The 19414-nt window shown below is 44.1% G+C and overlaps 1 protein-coding gene across 6 annotated transcripts in view; it reads right to left on the bottom strand.

Annotated features, from left to right (window-relative positions):
- The window catches only part of LOC147109133 (galactocerebrosidase-like), a 69939-nt gene that overhangs the window by 19593 nt on the left and 30932 nt on the right, over positions 1–19414 (bottom strand). For 4 of the 6 annotated variants that reach the window (XM_086002756.1, XM_086002757.1, XM_086002752.1 and 1 more), the window contains exons 7-10: positions 9760–9890; positions 9225–9380; positions 8417–8541; positions 2137–2264 (exon numbers count right to left, since the gene is read on the bottom strand). In XM_086002756.1, coding sequence (XP_085858882.1) covers positions 2137–2264; positions 8417–8541; positions 9225–9380; positions 9760–9890 — 540 coding nt within the window. The remainder of the gene's footprint in view (positions 1–2136; positions 2265–8416; positions 8542–9224; positions 9381–9759; positions 9891–19414) is intronic. The other 2 variants (XM_086002754.1, XM_086002758.1) reach the window with 1 other exon arrangement.

The following is a 19414-nucleotide window of genomic DNA, read 5'->3' as shown; positions in this document are numbered from 1 at the left end:
ATGACACGTCATCAAATGACATCATCAGACCCGCTTCCTTCAATTAGCCGGCAAATGCGCTGGGTGGACTTAACAAGCCCAATCAATGTAAACTCATTCTACAGAGCGGGCTGGAGCCAGCAGCGAGGTCGAGACCCGCCACAGACGTCGCCCACATCGGACCCGCCGAAGTTGGGGAAATCGCGGCTATAGTATTTACAGCACGGAAACAGGCCATTCGGCCCAACAGGTCCATGCCGGTGTTTCTGCACCACACGAGGCTCCTCCCATCCTTCTTCATGTAACCCAATCAATATATCCTTCTATTCCTTTCTTCATGTGTTTATCTAGCTCCCCTTAAATGCATCTATGCTATTCACCTCAACTACTCCTTGTGGTAGCGAGATCCACATTCTAACCACTCTCTGGGTAAAGAAGTTCCTTCTTAATTTCCTGTTGGATTTATTAGTGACTATCTTATATTTATGGCCCCTAGTTCTGGTTTCGCCTGTTAAGTGGAAACATCTTCTCTACCTCTACCCCATCAAACCCTTTCATAATCTTAAAGAACTATCAGGCCACGCCTCAGTCTTCTCTTTTCTACAGAAAAGAGCCCCAGCCTCTTCAGTCTTTCCTGATACCAGAACTGAGAGGTTATACCTAACATTCTTGTAAATCTTTGTTGCACCTTCTCCAGTGCCTGTATATACTTTTTATAATATGGAGACCAGAACTGTTCACAGTACTCCAAGTGTGGTCTAACTAAGGTTCTATGCAAGTTTAACATAACTTCTCTGCTTTTCAATTCGATCCCTTTAGAAATGAACCCCAAGCTGTGTTTACTTTTTTATGGCCTTATTAATCTGTATCAGTACTTTGTGATTTGTGCATCTGTACCCCTAGATCCCTTTGCTCCTCTACCCCATTTAGACACTTATATTCCAAGGAGTATGTGGCTTCCTTATTCTTCCAAAAGCTCCAAAAGAAAATCAAATCCACTCAATTAGACATCTTAAAATGAGATCAAACTTACTAAATGAAACAGTTAATCAGATTCCAATTAATATCAACCTGAAGAAAATGAAAACTGATTTTAAAGTAGCATCCTGAGAACATTTACAGTTTCTGGTTCTAGGTGCAGGTCCTCTTGTCTGGATACCACCTAAACTTTATAAACAATATTAAACATTCACGTAGATATCTTTATATCTGCAAGTTGTTTCCTGGATACCCCTCAGACATTAACATTGCCAGAGCAAAATACTGCAGATGTTGGAAATCTGAAATAAACACAGAAAATGCTGGAAATACTCAGGTCAGGCAGCATCTGTGGAGAGAGAGAGAAAGAGAGTTAACGTTTCAGGTCGATGGCCCTTCATCAGAACTGCTAGTTCTGACGAAAGGTCATCGACCTGAAGCGTTAACCCTATTTCTCTCTCCACAGATGCTGCCTGACCTGCTGAGTATTTCCAGCATTTTCTGGTTTTATTAACATTGCCAGTACCTGCTAGTGTGTAGAATCAGAAGTGGTACCACCTTTATATTTTAAATTACAAATCTCAGTGGGAAACAAGAGAAAGTGGAAGATGTATTCGTGAAGAGACCCTAGGCAAAAATTACAGCTTATACCTAAATATCCAGTGTTCTGAAGTGATTTTATATCATAAGAGAAAGCATTTAGAGATAAAGTTTACACAAATAATTTACTAAAGGAGTCAACAGTATTTTGATATGTAGTAGACTCACCGCTTAGAAATTCTAAAAGAAAGTTTAAAAATAAACACTGTCCGAGGAGACAATCTTAATATTTGTTCACTCTACTCTTGTAGACCTAGCATATAGGGTTTGTGTCATTGGACAGACACACACGTAGTTAATGAGCAGCTTCATAGAGTCAGCAATTTCTTTACCCCAAATGCAGACCTGCAGCCGTTAGCTGCTACTGAATTTCAAAATGCCTCCGTACATTCAGCAGAATTACTCTATCAATTCTGTGTGCGCAGGGAAGCAACCAGGAATAGAAAAAAAAACATGTGGCATGAAAGGAAGAGTCCGATTGTGATGCCAGAGCAATGACTATTTAAAGATTTATGCAGAAGAATACACAGACTGGAACCAGAAAACAGTACAGTATGCAACATTATGAAAGGTGGATACCATAGTCTCGATGATAATGGTGATGTTTCCCTTCCCATCAGTAAGGGCCACATAACTGCCACCCTTCTGCAAGTGACCAACAGTCTTCAGGTAATGCCATCCTGGCTGAGAGAACTGTGTGGTGTGTGCTGCAAAAGATAAAAATGAATTTAAATAGGACTTTACACACTTAGCAATTTGAACAGTACAGTATTGCCAACTCTCGAGATTCCATTTCGAGAGACGCGATTTCAGAGTGAAATAAAGCTTCACACGCGATCTTGCGATGGAATGCCTAAATCTCGCAATTCAAAAAAAAATACAGTGATTAGCGCATACGCGGAAAATATGCGATTAGTCATTAGGTGGGGAACTGCCTTTTCTTGGCCTGTTAGAAATGGCAGCGGCCTTTAAGTGAGTGAATGACTAGGGGATGGCAGGGGGTCAACTGTTTGCAGCAGCAAAGCTGAGGAGCGAGCGCCATTTTTAAAGAGCGGCCTGGGCCCAAACCGGAGCCTGGGCGCATCGAGCCACTTCCGCGGGGGGGGGAATGGATGTCCCAAAGATCACCCCTTGGCTCCACACCACAATGTGGGAGAGGAGTTTTGGGCTCTGGCATGGGGAGTCTCGGGCAGTTTCATTCTAATGGGGCAGCTCTGCCAGGTCTCCAATAAAACCCAACCACGAGCCACCAAACTAGCCCAGCCCATGCACATTGACCGGGGAAAGCAACGAATTGCCTGCAGCACCACCGCTACTTTATTGAAAAACATGGAGGAGAATCCACCCCGCTGCCGCTCCAAGGCTTAAAGCAGAACGATGTGTTGGAGAGCCAGGCTCAGCTTCCATTTCGCTTCCCTCTCTTGCTCCCTGTCTCCTGGTGTCGGGGTATCCAGGTCTGCCTCTCCCCCAGCCTCTCTTCAGCTCTCACTCTCCGCACGCGGCAGCAGGTTGCGCGGTCCGTGTTGCGGAGGATGTGGAACTCTCAGGCGCTGGGAGCTGGAGCTCGGCTTTAATGCAGTGGACGTGGCATAGCGTACTCCTCCCTCTCTCGCCACTCTCCCCTTGCCCTCTCCATTCTTCGCCACTCTCCCCTTCCTCTCCACTCCCACCTTGCACAATACAGGGATTAGTGGGGGGGAAGATTATGGAGCAGGGGATTGGCCCGCGAAAGTACCTGCATCTGCCACTGCATCCAGGAGCCGTCCGTTGAAGGGCGGTAGGGAATATGGTCAGCGACTGGCGATGAGGGGGGGGGCTGGAAATGTGCCTTCCATCACTGCCTCACACGTAATGAACTTTTATAACTTGTTGAGATGAATGGATTGAGTAACAACGGATTCCAAATAGCGGAACAAATGTTGCAGCTACAATGCGGCAGGAGGGACGGTTGTGACTGAAAAAGAGCAAAGGTCGCGGAATGCACTTCTTGTCTGGGAGCAAAGGTCAGTGAGGGGTCAGGCGGGGGGAAAAAAAGCAACATGATTTCTTACCAAATCTCATGATTTTTAAGAGTTTGTCTCATGATTTGATACGGTGAGGTTGGCATTGCTGACAGCAGAACCTTTCCTTCAAGCTAACCAGGAAACTCAAGCGCCAACATGCTCAATTCTGACAATGCAATGAGTCACTTTTGAAATCCAGTGCTTAATACATTTATACATTAGTTGTTAAAAAAGTTGCTCCTATCCATTTATATAAAAGGCTCTAAGGAATGATGTAATAGATTGAACAGTTAACACAAAATTTATGGAGGTTCACATCAACAATAGAAGAGTAGATGTGACTAGTGGTGTCCCTAAGGGATCGGTACTGAGACTGCAGCTTTTCTCGATTTATAAATGACTTAGATGAAAGAGTACAGAAATCACAACGTGGACAGGTACAAAAAAAATTAGAAAGGCTAATGAAATTTTAGCCCTCATCTCAAGGGGGCTGGAATACAAAGCGGTGGAAGTTATGTTACAGTTATAGACCCCATTTAGAGTGCTGCACTCAGTTCTGGGCACCACACCATAGGAAGGGTATATTGGCCTTGGAGGGGCTGCAGAATCTTCAGAATGATACTGGGGCTAAAAGGGTTAAATTATGAGGACTGGTTGCTTAGACTAGGCTTGTATTCCCTTGAGTATAGAAGATTAAGGGGTGATCTAATTGAGGTGTTTAAGATGATTAAAGGAGCCGATAGGGTAGAGAGAGAGAGAGAAACTATTTCCTCCGGTGGGGGAAGTCCAGAACAAGGGGGCATAACTTTAAAATTAGAGCTGGGCCAGTTAGGCGTGATGTCAGGAAGCACTTCTTTACACAAAGGGTACTGGAAAACTGGAAATCTGGAACCACCCACCCCCCCCCCACCCGAACCAAAAAAAAGCGGTGAAGCTGGTTCAATTGAAAATTTCAAAACTGTGATGATATATTTTTGTTAGGAACGAGTTTTAACAATTACAGAACCACGGTGGATAGGGAGAGTTAAGATGCAGATCAGCCATGATCTAATTGAATGGCAGAACAAGCTCAAGAGGCTGAATGGCCTTCTCCTATTCCTATGTTCCTAGATATTTCTGTCCAATAGATGAATTAAGTATTTTCTTTTCACGGAGCAGTTTTAGGTTAGGTAAAAGCTCCTTCTACTCTAGCCCAGTGCATTCCTTGACCAACCTCAAGACCAATTTATTTCTTACTTTCTCTTTCCCCACCACCAGTGTGACATTTCTGCACCAGGTATTCTTGTGGCCGCTTTAGTCATTTTTTATGCTGTTCTTGGGAATTGAAGAGTCATCAACACAAATTTAGATGAATTGGCCATTTCACATCCCTGCGATGGAGCTTCAGTTGGCTATTCTGCTCTGCATACACTAAGCAATAGTATATAGAATTTCCTTCATCAGGCATCCCGTTCTGTACTGAAGCTGCTTCTGTCCCTCTGTCAAGAGGTCAAGAATTAGGAAAAGGTGTCAATACTTTAAATAATCCTGTTATTCATTTCTCAGAGTGAAGCACTGAGTTGCATCAACTCTTTTTGCAGGCTAGTACCAAAGTTTCAAACCTGTATATATTGCTGCTACATTACTATGTTTGAGAAAGTGCTTTAAAAGCATAATTTTACATTATTACAGGTATGAAAATGAAAACCAAAACTATTAGTGCCAACTCATTTCATATAATGCATCACAATAAAATCTAAATGATCTGTTTTAGCCATCATTCACACCTAATCAAGTACTTTCCTTTAAAATCTCAGTCTAATCACTTTGAAATGAGTTTACTTAAACCAACATGTTGCTCATTTCATACTTAAAGTATTATAATCACCCAGTTTGTTTTGTGGTGATCTGACTAGAGTCTCCACCCGACTATCTTTAACTTTTCTTTTTTCAGATGGTGATGGAGCTGCTCTCTATTTTCAACATTTGTTATTTTGTGAAGTATTTGGTCCCAGACCAGAGATTGTGCATCAGGTACATCATAGGCCAATATTTTCAAACAACGGAAACATTAAAAAAAAAATTCAGGCTTGTTGGCAGCCACAATAGTAGGGTATTTTTTTGTACACAGCCTAGGCTAATTTCTGTCCTAATCGATCATACACCATTTCAGGATTATGCACACAGGCGCAGAGACACATTCACATCATATTGTCATATTAGTTATAGCATAGATACATTGAAGGGGAAGCTTGATAAAACACATGGGGAAGAAAGGAATAGAAGGATATGTTGATGGGGTTAGATGAAGGGTGGGAGGAGGCTTGTGTGGAGCATAAAAACCGGCATCGACCGAATGGCCTGCTTCTGTGCTGTAAATATATGTAATGCTCTGTAGTTGATGACTAGATACAATTAATGCTTGTTGAACGTCAGCTCTCTTGATTGCTGATGCTATTATTTGGAATATTTAGGTCCTATGGCACATGCATAACTGTTACATATTATTGAACCTGTGCGCCACTAGAGGCTCTCTGTGAGCTGTGTAAACATTTGTGTAAGGTCAGTTCTCTTGACCTTCGATGACAGAAGTTGTAACAGTATAATGTCAACAAGGGCAGACGTCGACGATGAAGTCCAACACCGCCTTCAGTGTGCCAGTGCAGCCTTCGGTCGCCTGAGGAAGAGAGTGTTTGAAGATCAGGACCTCAAACCCGGCACTAAGCTCACGGTCTACAGAGCAGCAGTGATACCCGCCCTGCTGTATGCCTCAGAGACATGGACCATGTACAGCAGGCACCTCAAAGCACTGGAGAGGGACCACCAACGCTGCCTCCGCAAGATCCTGCAAATCCATTTGCAGGATAGGCGCACCAACGTCAGTGTTCTCGCTCAGGCCAACATCCCCAGCATTGAAGCTTTGACCACACTTGATCAGCTCCGATGGGCGGGTCACACTGTCCGCATACCCGATACGAGACTCCCAAAACAAGCGCTCTACTCGGAGCTCCGGCACGGCAAGAGAACCCCAGGTGGGCAGAGGAAACGCTTCAAGGACACCCTCAAAGCCTCCTTGAAAAAGTGTAACATCCCCACCGACACCTGGGAATCCCTGGCCCAAGACCACACAAAGTGGAGGAGAAGCATCCGGGAAAGCGCCAAACACCTTGAGTCTCTTCGCCGGGAGCAAGCAGAAGCCAAGCGCAAGTCAACCCAAGCACCCCACCCACCCGCCCCTTCAACCACCGTCTGGCCATCTGTGATAGAGACTGTAGGTCCCGCATTGGACTCATCAGTCACCGGAAAAGTCATTTTTAATGTGGAAGCAAGTCATCCTCGGTTCAGAGGGACTGCCTAAGAAGATAATTTACATAACCAGCTCATATCAGTTAAAATCTGGAGAATTTAGTTTTTAACATCTGCAGGGCAATTTCCCCACACCCAAATGTTTTTCTAGAACAAGTAGCAAATTTTACATGACATAGCATGTTCTACAGGCCAATAGTCACCAATTGATGACTTTAGCCATAAGAACACAAGAACTAGGAGCAGGAGTAGGCCATACAGCCCCTCAAGCCTGCTCCGCCATTCAATAAGAGCATGGCTAATCTTCAGCCTCAACTCCACTTTCCTGCCTGATCCATATATACCTTGATTACCCTAGAGTCCAGAAATCTATCTCAGCCTTGAATATACTCAATGTCTCAGCATCCACAGCCCTTTAGGGTAGAGAAATCCAAAGATTCACAACCCTCTGAGTGAAGAAATTCCTCCTCATCTCAGTCTTAAATGGCCAACTCCTTATCCTGAGACTATGCCCCCTAGTTCTAGACTCTTCAGCCAGGGGAAACAACCTCTCAGCATCTACCCTGTCAATCCCCTTCAGTATCTTATATGTTTCCATGAGATCACCGCTTATTCTTCTAAACTCCGGAGAGTATAGGCCCAATCTACTCAATCTCTCCTCACAGGACAACCATCTCATCCCAGAGATCAATCTAGTGAACCTTTGTTGCACCGCCTCTAAGGCAAGTATGTAATTCTTCAGATAAGGAGACCCAAACTGTGCACAGTACTCCAGATATGGTCTTACCAAGGCCCTGTACAATTGTAGTAAGACTTCCTTACTCTTATACGCCAACCCCCTTGCAATAAAGGCCAACATGCCATTTGCTTTCCTAATTGCTTGCTGTACCTACATGCTAACTTTGTGTTTCCTGTACAAGGATACCTAAATCTGTCAGCATCAACCCAACATCTGATCGTTTCTCACCATTTAAAAAATATTGTTTTTCTATTCTTCTTACCAAATTGAATAACCTCACATTTCCCCACATTATACTCCATCTGCCACCTTATTGCCCACTCACTTAACCTGTCTATATCCCTTTGCAGGCTCTTTGTGTCCTCCTCACAGCTTACTTTCCCACCTAGCTTTGTATCATCAGTAAACTTGGATACATTGCACTCGGTCCCTTCATCTAAGTCATCAATATAGATTGTAAATAGCGGCGGCCCAAGCACTGATCCTTGCGGCACCCACCAGTTACAGCCTGCCAACCGGAAAATGATCCATTTATCCCTATTCTCGGTTTTCTGTCCGTTAACCAATTCTCTATTCATGCCAATATATTACGCCCAACCCCATGAGCAAGTAACGTGAAAACAAATATGTAATCGGCCAATTTCACAAAAGTAGTAAGTCTGATTTCTTTTCAAAAAGGCAATTGAAGACTTAGGAAATATATTTCAACATATGGTGCAGAAAATTTATACATAAATGTACCGAAATATAACAATTCACTTCAATTAGGTGGAATATGCAATATGTATACTTTTTAAACCCTATGAAGTGTGAATCTTGCATTAATATTTACCTGTAATCCAAATAGGTGACTGCACTTCATAATGTCCACTCCATGGTTCATCTGCAGTCAGCAGTCCATCCCGACCAAATGGTAACTCTTTATAGTAACTTGCCACCAAATTCCATGCGATAGTACTAGCAGAGGAAAAGCAATGTCAAAGACTAAATTTACAATAACCAGAGTCAAATTTACCACCACTATAAACACTGAATAAATTTTAACCTCAAGAGGCATGATCATCTCATGTAGTCTGCAATAAGGCAACTTCATAGATGGCACAACAGGTATTAGAGTTGAAAACTATTTGGCTCAGATAACTTAAAATATGGACAAAGCAGTTTGCTTGTTTGGTGTCCCTGCCACTGTATGAAGTATCCACCCCTCCACCACTGGTGCACTCTGGCTGCAGTATATACGATCTACAGGATGCATTGCAGCAACTCATCAAGGTTACTTAACAGCACCTCTCTCCCTTGCAGCCCATGCTACTGATAAGGACAGGAGAAGCAATGTCATCACCACCAAGTCCCTCTTCAAATCACATACCATCCTAATTTGGACATATATTGCCATTCCTTCATTGTCATTGGGTCAAAATCCTGGGATTCCCTAAGTAACAGCATTGTGGGAGCACCATCACAAGAACTGCAATGGTTCAAGGGGGAAGTCCACGACCACCTTCTCAGGGCAACCAAGGATGGGCAATAAATGCAGACTTATCATCATCATCCACATCCCAAGGACAAGATTGTTTTAGAATACTGCACACAGATGGACACCTGGATTTCTGTTAACTATATCCATGTTCAGTACTTACGAAGTCATATTGCCATTGACATAATTCTGGTTAAGTATACGAGCCCAGCACCCTCCTCCAACATTATTGTTAACAGTACTGTAGTCTTCAGATGACCATAGTTTCTTCCCAGTCTTCTTAGCATTACTGTTTGAAAATGTTCCAGGATAATGGGCTCTAAGATATAAAATGGAACATTCACAATAAATCCAGAATGTTTGTATTTCATTTTTTATATATAAAAAGGTTAAACCTTCTACAGTAATTTGATTTTAAGCAGTTGGAAAACACATTCTATTTTAAAAACTAAGGATAATGGTAGTGTGCTATGGAAATCATGCCCAATCACATCAATTGGCAACTTGAGAAAAACAGCTAACTGTTAACAGAGAAACATGAAAACTCTAGTAAAACCTTAAGGACTCAGTCCACAACTTCAGCAAGTCAGTATTCCGCATGGATGTAAATTTTCCTTCTCCCAAAAAAAGCATTGCACGAACATTGTAAACCTAATAATTTTTAATGCCATCTGAGAATGGAGGGCATAAAGGCCTACCCTATAATGTCGACCACATCATATAGCTCAGTCTGATGAAGCACAGACCAAGATATTGGTTCCCAAAGATTATCGCTGGCTATGATTTTCACCTGCTCTAGACCCATTTTGTCCATGGTGTATCTCAGCAGCTTGGCAGAAAAAGACAGAGAAAGTCATAGGAAATGTTAGCATTTTAGATATCCACGTGTATTGTAATTAAAATTAAGAGAGATGAAAACAAGTTTCTAAGACAGAAGCTACAATCAGGAAGGGGTCTATAGATATTGGACCGTCATATATGGCAGCATTCATGTTTCCGAAATGTTTCAAAGATGTGACTGTTAATAAAAAATAAATCTTGCTTGAAAGTGCAATGTTCTTTTTCAATTTCATTACACTCGCTGCTGCATGGCACCCTGCATAGACAACTTGCTTTCACACTTCCAATTTCAATCAAAACTGCTAGCAGGTGCAGAAGTGGGACAGTGAAAACAGCCTGAGGACAGGCATACTTTCATACTACAGCATACAGAACACAGCAGCACGGAGACAACAGATCACTTACAGTAAATTGAAGATGTTTTAAACTTTGTTGACGCTGAATACAGTCCTCAACTGGTTAAGCTGAATTCACTTTTTATAATTCTGTAGACTTTAGCCACACGTCAATAGGAACACGAAAGTGTAGTGTATGTGCCTTTAAGACAGAACTACTTTTATAGCTCCTGTATACTGTAGTACCGGCAGTGACACCTGTATATAAGCTTTGCGCATGCCTCTGTACCCCCAGTCTTGAGACTACCCTCCTCCAGTAAATACCTGTTTATTGTTAAGTTACAGCATCCGTGTGGTTATTCAATAACAGCATACCCTCAGAATCACGGATCTAACAGTGGCGACGAGTGTCGATTCGAATCTACCTGCAACTAAAAAAAAAGTAGAGGCCAGGAACACGGGCGTCGACCACGAGCAACCGCCCAGTCGTCAGGCAGAGAGTGAACATCGCAGGGGAGGCTGTGGAGAGCCGGGCTTGGTTCCCCAGCCACGACGATCAGCAAGGGACGGACGACAGGTCCAGCGCAGACCCTTCCCGGGCAGCGGCGGCTGGAGCCGACCGACAGCGGAAAGCCGAGCAGCGTCGACAGAGTAAGACAGAGGGTGAAGCGCACAGGGCGCAGCCGGGGGTTGAAAACAGAGTGGCGCGAGAAAAAAAAAAACGTAGAGGGTAGAGAAACAGCCGGGTTCAAGACCGAGCGGCGTCGAGAAAAAATAAAATAAAGAGAACGCGCAGAGCACAGCCAGGGCTCACGGGCTGAACAGGTTCCGCGGGGAGAAGAAGGGAGAGCGCGGGAGACGCCATTTTTAGAAGCCGCAGCGGAGAAGAAGGGCAAGCGCGGGAAGGAAGGAAAGCGCGGGAGACGCTTTTTTGTGCCAGCGGAGAAGGAGAAGCGCGGGAGACGCCATTTTTGACAATTAAATCACACCCATGGATGCCGAAGACTGGCAGTATCTCTACGTTCGGCAATGAAGTCGAAGATTGGGCGACATATGTGGAACGTATTGAGGTGTACTGCAGGGCGAATGAAGTGCCAGATGCTAATCAAGCACTGGTTTTGTTAAATTCCATGGGTGCAAAAACTTATGGGTTACTGCGAAATCTAATAACCCCAGAGAAGCCGGTGAACAAGAATTTCGAAAGCATAGTAGAAATCCTACAGGACCACTTAAACCCCACACCGCTGCTGATAGCAGAACGATTTAAGTTCCATAAAAGGAACCAACACAAAGACGAAAGCAATGCAGAGTACCTAACGGAACTGCGCAAGCTATCGAAACACTGCCAGTTTGGAACGGGACTAGCAGATACGTTAAGGGACAAGTTTGTGTGTGGGCTACAAAGTGAAGGAACCCAGAAACGGCTTCTAACAGAAAAGGATCTTACGCTGGACAAGGCTTTCAGTATGGCAGTATCACACGAAGCAGCCGCAAGGGGCGCTGCAGAGATACAACGGAGACCGCAAGAATATGGCACCAATGAAATGTCCTATGGAACAGGGAAGTGCTATCGCTGCGACAGAACAACATATGACCAGAAGGATTGTTGGTTCAAGGACCAAGTGTGCAGACAGTGTGGGAAAGCAGGACACATAGCAAGAGTCTGCAGGTCTGGGAAGAAAACCAACAGTAAGAAATCTCCACAGCAGAAGTACAAAAAGGTACACCAGGTGATGGACAGTGTTTCAGACGAACAGAAAAGTGAGAGACTCCGGAAGCAAGGAGCTGGGTTGTCTGAAACTACATAAGGTAACCGAAATGGAGGATCACCAAACTATCTGGGTTACACTCAAGATAGACGGAGTCCAAGTGAAAATGGAATTGGACACAGGATCAGCCCTAACAGTCATAAACCAAAGGGACTACAAGCGGCTATTTTCACATATACCCTTGAAAGCTACAGAGATTGTCTTGAAGACGTATACGGGGCAAAAAGTTTACCCCAAAGGAAAAATAAGGGTGAAAGTGATATATAAAGGCCAGGAAATACCTAAAATGGATATATATGTATTGCCAGATGGAGGACCACCACTGCTAGGACGTGAATGGATCCGGAAGATACAATTAGATTGGCATTCCATACAGGCACTGAAGGTTGAGGCCAAAAAGGATGACGACATCACACCTGGACGACTGTCAAAAATGCTAACTGACGCAAAAGAAGTGTTCCAGGAGGGACTCGGAACACTAAAAGGCATAACAGCAACGATTAAAATAAAGGAAAATGCAAGCCCAAAGTTTCTTAAGGCCAGACCAGTGCCTTATGCGATCAGACCAGCTGTTGAAGCAGAGCTGGAAGGGTTGGAACGTTCAGGAGTACTGTCCAAAGTGGACTGGAGCGAGTGGGCTACACCCATCGTTCCTGTAATGAAGAGGTCGTTGAGTAATACGCCTGGAGAACCAAAGGTGGTCCGCATCTGTGGGGATTTTAAGGTGACAGTGAACCCAGTCCTTCACATGGTACAATATCCGCTTCCACAAATTGAGGATATTTTCGCCTCGCTATCTGGAGGTAAACGCTTCACCAAAATTGATCTAGCCCAGGCGTACTTGCAAATGGAGGTAGAAGCAGCTTCGAAACAATACCTTACGATTAACACTCAAAGGTCTCTATCAATACAACCGGCTGGTGTTCGGAGTAGCCTCAGCTCCGGCTATCTGGCAAAGGGCAATGGATCAGGTCCTGCAAGGGATTCCAGGGACCCAGTGTTATTTGGACGACATCTTGGTCACGGGCGAAAATGACAGTGATCACATTGCCAACTTGGAGAAGGTGCTCACCAGATTAAAAGGAGTATGGGCTACGAGCTAATCGCCACAAGTGCGAGTTTTTCCAGACACAGATCTCGTATTGTGGCCACGTCATCGATGAAGAGGGGTTACATAAGTCCCCTGAAAAGATTGAGGCAGTAGTCAAGGCTCCAGCACCGGAAAATGTGTCGCAACTGAGGTCGTTCCTCGGGCTGGTGAACTACTACCACAAGTTCTTACCAAATTTGTCCACGGTATTACACCCACTGAACACCCTACTGCAAACAGGGGTACCATGGAAGTGGGATGACAAACGTAGACGAGCTTTCCAGAAGTGTAAAGAATTGATCACATCAAGAGGTGTTGGCCCATTTCAACCCAGCACTACCAATTCATTTGGCATGTGATGCATCACCCTATGGTATTGGAGCGGTGCTGTCGCACAAATTCCCAGATGGGTTGGAGAGGCCAGTAGCCTTTGCGTCTCGATCACTACCCTCAGCCGAGCGCAACTACGTCCAAATTGACAGGGAAGCCCTCAGCCTAGTATGGGGAGTAAAAAAATTCAACCACTATCTGCATGGGCAGAAGTTCACCTTGCTGACTGACCACCAACCACTTGTCTCCATCTTTAATCCTAAGAAGGGCGTTCCAGTGATGACTGCACAACGGTTACAAAGATGGTCCCTGTTCCTAGGGGTGAATCAATATGAAATAGAATATAAAGGCACGAAATAGCATGGGAACGCTGATGGGCTATCGCGCCTGCCACTGCCTACTGTGGAGGAAGCACCAGCAGTGGACCCTATCGAGATATTTTATTTGTCAATAATTGAACAATTGCCAGTAACGAATGCGGATATAGAGAAAGAGACCCGCAATGATCCGACGCTGTCTCGGATATATGATTTGACGGTGAGGGGATGGCCAACACATGGCGACTCACTGCTGCCAGCATTCTCATCCAGAAGAGAACAGCTGTCAGTATGCCAGGGGACAGTGATGTGTGGATCTAGAGTGGTGATTCCACCCAAGTTAAGGAGAGTGCTAAATGAGCTACATGAAGGTCATCCGAGGGGAGTGAAAATGAAAAGCCTTGCTAGGGCTTGTGTGGTGGCCGGGAATCGATCAACAAATCGAAGACCTAACTAAGAGCTGCTTAGGATGCCAGAAGGTCCAAAATGCACCACCACATGCCCCTCTACACCCATGGGAGTGGCCCTCCTCTCCATGGCAACAGGTGCATATTGATTTTGTTGGTCCATTCATGGACCCAATGTTCTTAATAGCAGTGGATGCTCATTCAAAGTGGCCCGAGGTGATAAAAATGTCTTCAACCACTACAGAGAAAACGATTGCAGTCCTACGGACCATATTTGCCTGAAACGGTTTGCCAGAGCAGATTTGCTCTGATAATGGACCACAGTTTGTGTCCGAAGAGTTTCAAAAATTTATGAGAAGGAATGGGGTAAGGCATTACACATCCGCCCCATATCACCCAGCCACAAATGGATTGGCTGAGAGGTTTGTACAAACCTTTAAGGCGGCGATAAAGGCCATGTGCGATGATGAAATTCCACTACAGCATAAGATGGACAATTTCTTATTAGCCTACCGAAACACGACACATGCAGTTACCAACCAGACCCCGGCCATGATGTTCTTTAACCAAAGGTTGAGATCTCGTCTGGACTTGCTCAGACCAAATGTGCGAAGAAATGTTGAGGACAAACAATTCCAGCACATCAATGAGAAGCTGACAAGGAGCTTCAATGTAGGACAACCAGTCTTGGCCCGTGACTATCGAACAGAGAAATGGCAACCCGGAACGATATGCACAAGGTAGGGGCCATTAATGTACACAGTGGATGTCAGGGAGAACATTGTGAGACGCCACGTCAATCAGATCATAGCGTCACAGGAACGCGTCAACCCCATGTCTCGAGTACCTGGGGATGAACCCGACATACCGGTAGCATCTACCTCAGAACCAGTAGCGGTGGAACCCGATGAACTACCTGATGAAAAGGGGTCAGAATCGCCTCTGCACCAAGAACAAGAATCTCAGGAAAGGCGCTATCCCGAAAGGGTCAGGAAGCCGCCCCAAAGACTGAATGTATAAATGGACTATTGTTATTTAATGTACATGTTAAAGTGTTAATTGTTATTTGAATATTATGGGTACTGCTAATCTAAAAAGGGGAGGAATTGTAGTGTATGTGCCTTTAAGACAGAACTACTTTTACAGCTCCTGTATACTGTAGTACCGGCAGTGACCACACCTGTATATAAGCTTTGCGCATGCCTCTGTACCCCCAGTCTGGAGACTACCCTCCTCCAGTAAATACCTGTTTATTGTTAAGTTACAGCATCCGTGTGGTTATTGAAAAAACATCCTACTCTCAGAACCACGGATCTAACAGAAAGGAGCAACTTACTTCTCAAAGTTACTTGCTAGGTCAAAAAATTTCAATTAATTACTGAAGAATAATTCTAAATGTAGTACCCTTAGCAGTCTTTTACTGAAAATTAGCCATATTACTAAAAAATAATGCAGCGGAGAGGTTCGGTAGGACATAACATCTGCTGATCTTGAACTGAACTGAACTGTGAAACTATAGGGTAAATTGCAATGGGGAACCAGGCTTGATGGGAGCATAAGTTAGCGAATCAGTGCTACAGTGTTGTGGTCCTATCGCCAACCCGCTCTCCTTTCAAGTATGGGATTGAAGAATTTACTTTAATATGCATAGGGTAACAGGTCAGAGCTAGAACTGTAAGCCAGCTGAGATTTTCCCTGAATTCTGTGCTAAAGGAGGTTTTAAAGATATTTCCCTGTCACCTTTGGAAAGATACAAGGCAGCTCACAGGCCAAAAGCAAGGGGGGGGGGGGGGGGGGGGGGGGAGATAGGGAGGAATTATTATTATTGGTGATTCTTGGCCTCAGTATTTACCACTCTAATAATAACTGAAATAATTTAGAAGTGAACAGAAAACCTGCAATGCATCTCAACACGCTAAAGAAAGAAAATCGTGTCTTATTCTGAAAAAGTACTACATTTTACTTAAAAAAAAAATACTGCTTTAGCAGAGAAATCTAAAATATTCATAACATAGGCCCAAAAACAACAAAGAAGTTTTCCAGCGTAGGTCACAAAGTTTCAAATATGTAGTTAAATGCAGGGTAAGCAGAAACCACAACTATTACTTAGCCATTTGAGGGCCAAAGTAGCTTAATCTGGAATATATCGAGTTACATGACATATCAAGTAAAACCTGTACAGAGACAACAAAGGCTGCTTGCACCCATATCCATTCATAAAACCTCAAAATTCTTATCCTACATTTTCTGCCAAGGTGATGCATAACTGCAATATATGCTGGCCCCAAAGAAAGCTGCCCACAGAGATCATGTGATCTCTACAGCGAGAAGATTGCCTTTCTCGACTTTCAAGTGATTTCAGCACGGTGTACTGGAAATTCCCTAGTGCGATGCTGCTGTGATGTCAACAAGCTGTCTAAGCAGCAATCACATTGCAAAATTCTCACAGGCAGGGAACCAGGAAATGGCTTTATCCAGACTTTTAAAAAACGTTAGAGCAAATTAAAGATTGGGACTCTCACATGGGGATAAGGTGGAACCTGAAATCTGAAGTATAAAAAAAAGTAAATTTTTTTATCACTCCACAAAATTACAATTCGTTTTTCAGGGCCATAACATTTGTTAACCAGTCATTACGTTGTTAAATTCCCATTTACACCTAATCCAACAAGGCTTAACATTTAATGGGATGTTTAACAGTTTCACTGATTGCCGGCTATGGTATTTTGGGGGGGGGGGGGGTGGCGGTGGACGGTCAACAGTGCAACCAGTGTCGCAGCAGTGAATGACTGACCGCAACTTCAGGAATACCGTTTAGATGCGCATGCCCTACATCCTGAGTACTCCGGCTCCTCCTGGTCCATGAGCAGTGCTGCAAAGGATGGATCCGGCCCTTCACGCCTCTCTTCAGCTGCCAGATTTCCCGAGGCCTGGGAAACCCAGCCAGCAAGTGTTAAAATTAAAAGCTACGTTAAATTGGAGGCACGCAGCCTCCTTAAAATATTTTAGTGACCGATCTGCCTCTTGAGAATGGGATGATTGCTCACCCGCCCCTCCACCCACCTCCGTTAAAACCAGAAATGGATGGTTTGCCCAATTTTTTTAATTTTTAAACCCCTGGGGGAGGAGGTGGTTAAAATTACCCCAATGTGTTCAGAAAAGGAGTAAAGCACTTACATTGTAATGGTCATGTCATTGAAAGAAAGCATGGTATAAAGAAAGGTGTTTTGTCATGCCAAGCCCACTCTTCCCACAACATTGAGTTATCAGATGAAGGAATAGTGCATTAAAGCTGCTACCATTTCTCGCTACCCCTCTCCCCCCAAAAAATATAACTGTTCGGAAAGATTCATTAGGGCTTCGAGGAGCATGCAATCTCAATCATTCAGCAAAGCAACAGCCCTCACCTATCTCTGCCTGCAACTTGCTGAATCAGAGACTTGGCTGAAGCATGGAGATTACAGTTTCAGTAAAACATCCAAACAGTTAAAAGAGATGGTGTGCTATCACCCTACAGAGCCGTCTTGTCAACTGTTTATTCTAGTCAGAGGAAATGACTGAAATAAACTTAAAGGTTGGAGCCCAAATCTGAATAAACAGAATTGGCTTGTTTTAGTAAAATGACTAAATAGAGACATTAGACTAATACATACACTACAAAAAAAAGCTAGTTTTACTAAAGCATCAGTTACCTGATTGTTTTCTATTTCAGTTGTAACAACAGTCTTATTTGCATTAACCAAATAAAAGTTGTTAAATTGGAGCCTCCTAAAAATATTTTAGTGACCGCTCTGCCCAGAGAACGGGTTGGTTGCCCACCCCCCAAGCCGCCTCCTAGTCAACATTGCAAACAACTGATAAGCAGTTTTATCAATGAAAAAGTGACAAATATAAATAAGTGCTTTTAACCGATTACCACTAAAAATCCCAGGGGGGTGGGGGGGGGGGAAAAGCTAAGAGGGTGCTAACGGGGCAACTGGCACCCGGGCATGGCGATGTTTGTGCCGCTCGCAAAATTGACCAGACATTTTGCGGTGGCGCTAAACATTACCACCATGATCTCCTGTGCCCGCAGATCGTGACGTCAATCGAGCGTGCAACGCCCCGGACCGGATATTCAGTCGTGCCCCCCACCTTTCTGCCTGCCGCTAGCAACGGCAGGTAGAGGGGAACGTTTTGCAGTCGGAAAGGGGCTGGGGGAGCGCTATTTAAAAGGCGGCCGCTTCCTGCCTATTTTTGTCGGCGACATTTTTGCACCACGCATTCTGTGAGCGAGAGAGAGCACGAGACACACACACACTTCTGGAGAGATTCAATGCTGCGTGAAGGAGTTTTGGGTACTGAGCAGCACTTTGCAGGTTCATTTTGATTTGACCTTCCTTGCATCGATTTAGAAGAGACTATGGGGGCTGCACTCCAAGCTCTTTCCCTGGGCCTCTCCATTGTTCTTTCCAGCAGAATTGGTCTCTCCAGGCCAAGACTCAAGGCTGCAATGAGCAGGGTAGGGCTGGAGAGCAAGATCGACCCTCCCCTTTAAGAACTGGCCGGCGGCGTCAGTGTGTCTGTGTTCCATTGTTAACTGACATCACATGAGCTTTGTCAGCGCTGAGGTAGCACCTCGCTCTTCAGCGTTAGCGCTTGAGGTGTGTAGCGCCTAATTTAGCACTCAAATCACCTCGAGGGGCGATAGAAGCCAAGTTTGCAGTCGGAGGCGATAATTAGCACCAGGCGCTAAACATTGCGCCCGGCCAATAATTGCGCCCCAAACGGGGCGATACCGAATTTCTCCATCCCAGATTTTTGTTTGGGTACTGAATTAAGTAAAAACTGATTTCCTCCAAAAAGTTGTTTCTCTTAACAAAAATCACATCTGGAGACATGCAGGCATTGCATCGGTCATGTCAGGATGCTTAAAGAGCCTTGAAAATTACTTTAAATGTTATTAACAAAATGGATTCACTACATACAATGATCACAATATATCATTCATAGCACAGACTGCAAAATTAGATTTTAGCACTAATTGCTTAACATTTCAGTCCGACTTTAAAAATATTTGTTTCAGTGGTGGTGATCTGCTACTTTAAACATTAATTTGAGCAGTCAATGTTTTGTAGTACACAGTCCATTGAGAAATACTTTGTTAAAATAGCTCAACACTATTTTGTGATCATAAAAACTTTATACTGGATTACTTATGGAACAGTCAATGAGATCTATAAAAGTGCTTTCTTTGAACTGTAAATAATTGCCAGGTGTCATTTA

The sequence above is a fragment of the Somniosus microcephalus genome, chromosome 12, assembly GCF_052327205.1.
Source record: "Somniosus microcephalus isolate GS21.2 chromosome 12, FLI_Smic_1.0, whole genome shotgun sequence".
Lineage (NCBI taxonomy): Eukaryota > Metazoa > Chordata > Chondrichthyes > Squaliformes > Somniosidae > Somniosus > Somniosus microcephalus.
The sequence above is the reverse complement of the archived record's forward strand: the minus strand, read 5'-3'. Positions and strand labels throughout refer to the sequence as shown.